General features: G+C 38.5%; 1 protein-coding gene across 1 annotated transcript in view; it reads left to right on the forward strand.

Annotated features, from left to right (window-relative positions):
- The window catches only part of Hecw1 (HECT, C2 and WW domain containing E3 ubiquitin protein ligase 1), a 245,792-nt gene extending 239,575 nt beyond the window's left edge, over window positions 1-6,217 (forward strand). The window contains 2 exon segments of the mRNA XM_051194725.1: window positions 5,987-6,012; window positions 6,015-6,217. Coding sequence (XP_051050682.1) covers window positions 5,987-6,012; window positions 6,015-6,097 — 109 coding nt within the window. The 3' untranslated portion in view covers window positions 6,098-6,217.
- The last annotated feature ends 2,075 nt before the right edge of the window (window positions 6,218-8,292 follow it).

The following is an 8,292-nucleotide window of genomic DNA, read 5'->3' on the forward strand; positions in this document are numbered from 1 at the left end:
CTTTCTCCATGTCCCACCCTTCTCCCTCTCAAATTTATAATTTCTTTTTCTTTGTTACTATTATATACATACATATACATATACATATACATATACATATCCTCCTGAGTTCATTTAGTGTTGATGGTGTGTACATGACTTCATGGCTGACCACTTGGTATTAGATAATCAATTAGAAGTCTCATCCCTAGGAAGACTAATTCTTCCTCTCTCAGTTCTTAGTCGCATATAGTTTTTGGTCTAGGGGTGGGTCCCAGGACCTTTCCCCATTCTGTGTTACTGTGTCTATTGGTATTGTTCTTGCTCAGACCATAGCTTCCTTCTGTACTAGAATGTTTTGTTTTAGAGAAAATTGCTACAGAACAATGAACACTAGTACTTATTATCGATTATTTAACAAGTAGTTGAAAGTAGTTCTCAGGCTTGCCTAACTAGTTCTAGTTCTCAGTACATCTTCAGCCCCAAATGTATCAGCCTCATGGTGCTACTGAGAGCTGAAGGACCTGAAAGAGAGAATTAGCACAAATCTAGCTTAATGATAGTTTCTGATAGTGAAGTTATTTGTAAACATATGCTTTCATTTTAGGAAAAGGTAGTTTGGGCCATCGTTTAATAATAGCTTACCCCTATAAATCTGCAGCATGAGAAGAGGGTGAGATACAAGACACCTGCCCATAAGATCTTATAGTAGAGGGAAACAGACCAAAGATAAATTACTACAACGTAAGGGAGAATTGGAATAATTCAAGGTGCTTAATGCAATGTGATGTGAAAATGTGATTCAGAGTCTTAATCCTGATTGAGATATTCAGAGAAAAAGCTTCAAAGCAACTGGCATTTGGTGGGCATTAGGGGATAGAGAAGACGGGAAATCTCAGCTAAGTAAGTAGCATGACATAGTCATGGACTCACAAAACCCCAGCACATGCTCAGGGAGAAGTAGAGTCAACACTGAGAACAAATGTCCTGGGAAATGTCCAAGAATGGAATGATTAATACTGTCTAGTTGACAACTTGAAATCACCTAAAAGACATGTGAGGAAGTTTCTAGATAGGGTAACTGAAGTAGGAAGACACACCCTAAATATAGATAAAAGGTAATATTTAACATAAAAAACATAATATTTTAATCCCCAGAACTATAGTTCAGGAAGTCCTGGCCGGGTCACAAGGCAGGCTACCCAGGACAGTGAGCCCCAGTGTGTGTGGTCCCCACCTTCAGGAAGTGACCTGAAGCTGCTTTCTTTGGATCTTCCCTCTACAGAAAGTAAGGAAGAGCAAGCCAGGTACAGTGGTAGAGAGATGCAATCCCAGCACTTTGGAGGCTGAGATGGAAGGGAAACACGTGCCAGACAAGCCTGGGCTTTGCCATGGTTTGCAGAGCAGCCTGAAACGTCGTGTCAGGGAGAGAAGAAGGGAAGGAAGAGACAGAGGAAGTGAAGAAGGAGGAGGAAATAAAAGACAACTGTTTCATCAATAAACATTCTGAATAGTGTCACAGAAAAATAAAATCAACAGTAAAAACTGTCCCACAGCCCAGACCCCCCCTCCAAAAAAAATATCCTCTAAGTCCAATTAATCATATGAACATTATGAACATTATGGTCCCTAGGATGTAATTTTCTGATGAAGAGACTTTACATGTTACTATGAATGAAGTATGAAAAATGTAGAAATGGTCACTGGGTTGAAAGTCATAGAGAAGTGAGACAGGGATGTTAAACTGGTCATTTACGTGGGCTTGGCAACTACAGTCTGGGAGAATATTTGAAAAGGAAAGTTTAACCAAAAATTCCAGAGACTCTATGGGTGTGTGTGTGTGTGTGTGTGTGTGTGTGTCTGTCTGTCTGTCTGTCTATCTGTCTGTCTGTCTGTCTGTCTGTGTTGTATGCGGTATATGTGTGGAGTGAGTGGGTAGTGTGGCACTATGTGCCAGAAGGTTATAAGGTACTGTCTTCTGTTACTCTACCTTATTCCCTTGAAACAGGGTCTTCCATTGAACTGGAAACTCACCATTTCATTGAGGCTAGCTAATGAGCAAGCTCCAAGAATCCACCAGTCTCTTACAATGCTGGGTTTAAAGGCATCTGCAGCCACATCAGGCTTTTATGTAGATTCTGAGCATTCACACTCAGGTCCTCAGACTTGCACAGCAAATGTTCTTACCCACTGTGCCACTACCCTAGTTCCCCAAGCATTTAGTAAGTGTAATTAGCTACAAGTTCAGAGCATTAAAAGGAACAAACTAGCACCACACTCATATATGAATACATATGTGTTTACTTGTGTGTATATATGTGAAATTTCCTTACAACTAGATTTTACTCTTATTCCCTGCAGTGGGCACTGTATTCTATTTACTATAGTTTATTAAAATAAAAGTAATAGACAGATTCCTTGAGTTAAATAATGTAAATGGCTCTTAAAATCTTTCTACCCTCTCTTCCCCATAGATCCATGAATGTTGTGGGAAGGGATTTGATGAAGACATCTCATTTAGAACTGAGTGCTCTGTACACATTGTCCAGTTTTGAGTCTGTGTGTGAATCTCCATATCTACTGCTAGAAGAAGTTTCATTTTAAGAGCCAGAGGGGGTGTAAGATGCGGCAAAGCAGTGTCTTCCAAGCACAACAAAACTGATACACATATGAATTCACAGAGATTGTGACAGCACACACAAGACTTGCACAGGTTCAAATCAGATGTAGTCCCAACACAGAGAGAGGGAAGTAGACATGGGTCCCAACTCTGCCCAAGAAGGTATTTTCAATACCAGCTGGCAATGTCTTATTGGTTTATTGTTTATTTTTTATTTTGTTTTGTAGATTTTTTTTCAAAGAGGGAGAGAGAAATAATATAAAGTTGTTTGGGTAGAGAGATAGGGAAGATGTGGGAAAAGTTAGGTTTAGGGGAGGGAACACAATCAAAACATAAAGCTCCTCCATGAGGTAATCAAAAGGTTGTTGACAAACCTGAACAAATCATTTCAGCAGGGAGTAGGACAATACCCATTTGAATGGGGCTACAGACAGGCCATGGAAGATGATGTTCATGAAGACAAGATGTAGATTGCATAGCCGGGTTCACAACTAAACCTCCTTTATTGGGTTTTATCATCTCCAATGTGGTGTCTAGAAGGCAAGAGCAAGACCTTCTTTGGCACTATTTTGGTTAACATTTTGATTGATAACTTAGAAAACTGAGAAGATACATAGAAATCAGCTGTGTAGATGACTACTAGAAAAATGAATGAACTCAATAGCACAGCCCAAATTCCAAACCACCCTGAAATTCTACACCTTTAAGTTGATTTGAACAGAGTAAAATTTGAATGTTCCACATCCTGTGGAGTTCAAAACATTGAGTATGAAGTGCAAGTGGTTTACTTCCCAATAAATCATGTGAAAATAGATAAGGTCTTTATTCACCATAAGTTCAATATATGTCCTAAAACAATTATCACAATAATAGTTTTTAAAGAGACTTTTCTCAAGAGGCAGAAGCAGACAGATAACTGAGTTCAAAACCAGCCGAGCCTACAGAAGTTTCAGAACAACCAGGACTACACAGAGAAACTCTGTCTCTAAAAGTAAATAAACAAACAAAATAAGCTCTTATATTGAAATGATGAGTCACAGTATGAAAAGAGTTTAATAATGTTTTATTTTTGAAGCGCACACAGCATGTGTTATTATTCCCATTTCACAGGTGAGGAAACTGAGATTCAAAAAGATTAACTGACTTTTCAAGATCATAAAGTTAACATGTAGCTAGCCTGAAGTCAAAAGAGGAATCTCCCAAACCATGGTTCCCTGCATGATGCACTAACCAACACCTGCCTCAATACATAGTCCAATATAAAAGCAATGACAAGTACCATGCTGCAGGAACCACGTCTGAAGCAAGACATGGTGGTGTGGGTCTTTAATCCCAGCACTTGAGTTTGAGACAAGCCTGGTCTACAAAGCAAGTTCCAGGACAGCCATGGTTACACAGAGATACCCTGTCTCAAAAACAAACAAACAAACAAACAAAAACAACAACAAACAAACACACACACATACACACACACTTGAAATATGAGGAGCATACAGGAACACTGAGTCTAGCTGAATTCATTGTGGATACTAATTAGACCTTATCTAGGGAAGTTAATCAAGGTGTTGAAGAACTCAGTAGAAGCAGCCAGTGAAGACACTGAGCATTCAGAGTGCTGCTCTCTAATGCTGTTTATTCCCCCCAAATTATCTTCATAGAATTAATATGATTCTAAGTACTTTCTAAATATGAGAGTCTTTTCTACATTGCACTCACAGTAGCCATAAAAAAATAACCAGAGGAGGAAAACCTAAATGTCTGATCATATCTTCCTTCAGGCTAGCATCTAGCCCTTCATCTAGGATCAAAAGCATGCTTGTGTTCTTACTGAACCACCCAATTATGTCAGCCGCAATCCAGTGGTAGACTACTTTCCACCTTTCTAAACATCAAGAAGATCATTGTAATCCTTGCCCTGTCTAACCCTTTGACTTTGCTCTTACTTTCAAATATTATGATAGTAACTACAACATCTCAGTTGTCTTCTTTGGACACCATCTAGGCCTTCCTGATACCTAGGTAAATACAGAATTCTGCTAATATCTATTTATTTTATATTTTCTCCCAATCAAATCCCTAAAGCCCCCAGTCAGATATTCATCTGTCTTGTGCAGACATCTGGGGTTGGAAGTGGAGGGAGACAGGCAGGAAAGGATGGTGTTGAGTGAACACAGAGTAAGGAAGGAGTTGTTACCAAAAGCAGGATTGGATTCAGGGTAGACCAAACACCAACACCCTCCTCAGATTCTCCCTCAACAGAAAACCTCGCCTTCCCTCATCCTTCATCCCCTTCTTTATCTTCCAAGAATCTGCGCTATCCTGAATGCTGAGCCTACAGTGTCCTGACACTCTAATTTATGTAATTCAGAACACCAGTATAGATTGCAAACACTTCCCCAGGGGATCTTGTGATTCAAATACTTAATGTCCCTAATAAAATTCTAATGAGGAGTTTACTTTTATTTTGTGGGTTGTTTTATTTTGTTTTAGCTTAGTATCTTTTTCTGTGCTGGTTGCTATATAAACACTACTTCAGTATACCACTCACCCAACCCGGGAGAAAAGGGCATAAATTAACTTCCAGCTATACCAATACATTCTTCTCCCCACTTTGTCAAAGTACCACATCAGGTTTCTATAGAAACAAAGAATTCCTGCAGGAAACAGCTAGGGAAGTATCTGTGTGGTTATGCCTCCTCCACTCACTGCCCAATATCCACAAAGATGTTTCCTATACTTGTGTTATCCATGAAAGTAGGGAAGACATTGCCAGTCTAGGACAGACACTGGTAAGTGTGGGCCTGCAGAAAGAAGGCTAGTCTGAGCAAGGCTGCAGGAATGGCAGTGTTGGGAAGATATCCCAGGCTTGAGAGAGGACTGTCTCATAAGCTCAGATGCTCTTGGAAGTGGGGCACTTAAGCTTCAGTTGATATATGTTCTACTGGTACAGAGGAGCTGAACTTATTTCCAGAGCACACCCAACTTGGAGAACTGGATCTCAGAACTACAGAGCATTATTAGCTCTTCAGTAAGGTCCAGAACGCAGAGCTAGGCAAGGATGCTTGAGAATGAGCCATTAGCACAAATGTTTTTTTCTGCCTTCTTCATATTTAAGTTCATATGTAAACTTCAAATCAGGATAATAGCATAGAGTAGACCATCGGCTTGCTACTGTGGTTATAGTGTAGTGTAATTTTTTTACAAATAGCAATTGTTTCTAGTTCTTCAGTTTCCTAAATTTGTTGTTATCTCAATGGCCATGCTTTAGCATTTGCAGTGTTTTGTGATTGTCATTTGTCTGGCCCACTTTTGATTCCCCTTTAAAGTCATTGATGCATCCAGAAGCAGTTCTTAAAATACTCTGACCAGAATTCTCTCCCCATGCAGGGCACATACATGTTTCAACCGATTGGATCTCCCCCATATCCTTCATACTCCATGTTGTATGAAAAGCTGTTAACAGCAGTAGAAGAAACCAGCACCTTTGGACTCGAATGAGAAAGTGGAACTTTGCCTGACATTGTCCTGAACGGTGACACTACCCTTTCTGGGATGACTTCCTTTCCTTCCTTTGACTTTGGTATTCCATGATTTTTATTTCAAAGCAAATTAGAATTGGTTAAAAAAAAAAAAAAAAAGCTGTGCATGAAGAATTGCCTTCTTCTAAGATCTAATCTTCAGGCTTATCTTCTCTGTTTCCAATGAACTGCTAGCCTGTATGCAATACTACAAACAGCTGTCTCAAGGTCTGTGCATACCTCCACATACCTCCATTCCTAACAGTGAAGTATGAGTGCAAGTTATGCTACACTTGACAAGATGGTAATAAATGTTTACTTCCATTTCTATCATTTAAGGATAATTCAAGCTGTAAGCATTCCATGCTTCTATAGTCCCATGTCTTCCAAGCAGAACCACCAGTTTTCATAATTTCTAACAACCATTTCCAGACCTAGGAGCTGACTGATATTTGTTCCTCTCTATCTCTGCATTTCCTATGCATTCTATCCATTCAATGGACAGCCAAGGCCACACAGATTTTTTTTTTTTCCTTCATTCAACTCATGATTCATAGGTGGCATCAGTCCCATCGTCCAGAACTAGCCTAGACATATGGTGCAAATATGAAACTTCCAGCAATTAACAACAGCAAGATAAAAGGTTATTATAAGTCCAATGGTTATAAGGTCTATGAACTCAACTTGGGACAAGTATAGTGAGGGAGCAGCCCTAGCGAATACTTACCACACAAGAAGCACAAACTTGTGCACCACGTCCAAGGAGGAAATCTTAATTGCTGTAGATTGAAGGATGAGCCTTTAACTCCAATTTTGTTACATAGAAAGTGATAAGGCCAACAGGAGAAAGGACAGGACATATGACATTTATTTAAATACATGAATTTTGTTTAACCTATTCTCACACATGGTCCAAATAAATCTCATGGCTTTTGTGGAAGCCAGGTTTATTTACTTGACTGGTAAACCTTTTGTTTCTTCTTAACTTTGATACTTCTCTCATTCTTCTTCCTTTTCTTTCTTTCTTTCTTTTTTTTTTTTTTTTTTTTTTTTTTTTTTTTAATCATGGCATTCACATTCTGTCACATCTGATCTTCACAGAAACCACATAAGGAGCTGCTGCGGAGAGTGACGGTGCTTGTTAGGGACCACGGGCAATATAAACTCCTTTATCCATAGCAATTTTTTGAAGATACACTGGCTTGTGTCCAAAAAACCATTTTTTTAGCATTTATCAAAATAGCTAAGAAAATGTGTTTTAGAAAACAATTTCAGGCTCCACAAGCAGCCTGACACCTTGATTACATTTGAGATATACCTAACCATAATGGTCATTTGCTATTTTTGTAACCATGTTATCCATGTTGTCTGAAATATGACATAAATGAAAGTGTTTTACTTCACTGGGAAAAAGAAAAGCTAACTAGACCCAACTATTTAAATATCCATTGTTGTAATTGACACATTAAAACAAGGGGGAAAGTCTGAGAGTGTAAAATTAATTTAAGATAAAGCCATGCCACATGGCTCCTTACATCAGTGGATTATGTTCTTGAACTCTAAAATAAAACATTTCCTTAGTAAAAGTTATTCACAATGCCAAACACTCCTTGCTCCTGTAAGTCTGCTGCCAAACAGAAAGTATATGTAACAGAATCTTAGCTTTTTAATGTTGTCTAAATCCAAGTTTTACTAAAAATGGAGTACAAGTTGTATGATACACAGCTTAGGCATGGGTAAAATTTGGTCCATACTTCAGTATCTGAAAAATAATAAATTCCAATGGAGCTGTTCTTTTTTAATGAAATCAGAGCAAAAAAACTACAAATCACTTTCACTAAATCTTTAACTCTTTGACCAGCATATTTAGAATTTATTTATTTATTTATTTATTTATTTATTTATTTATACAGTGTTCTGCTATCATGTATGCCTTCATGTCAGAAGAGGGTACCAGATCTTATTATAGAAGGTTGTTAGCTACCCTGTGGTTGCTGGGACCTCTGGAAAAACAGCCAGTGCTCTTAACCTCTGAGCCATATCTCCAGCCTCAGCAGTAGTATTTTCAATATAATATTTTTTTCATTAATTATTTGAGAATGTTTACAATGTGTTTAAATCATATTCATCCAACACCCTTCTCCCTAATCCCTTCTAGATACACTTCTTAGCCTT

The sequence above is a fragment of the Phodopus roborovskii genome, unplaced genomic scaffold (genome assembly GCF_943737965.1).
Source record: "Phodopus roborovskii unplaced genomic scaffold, PHOROB, whole genome shotgun sequence".
NCBI classification, from domain to species: domain Eukaryota; kingdom Metazoa; phylum Chordata; class Mammalia; order Rodentia; family Cricetidae; genus Phodopus; species Phodopus roborovskii.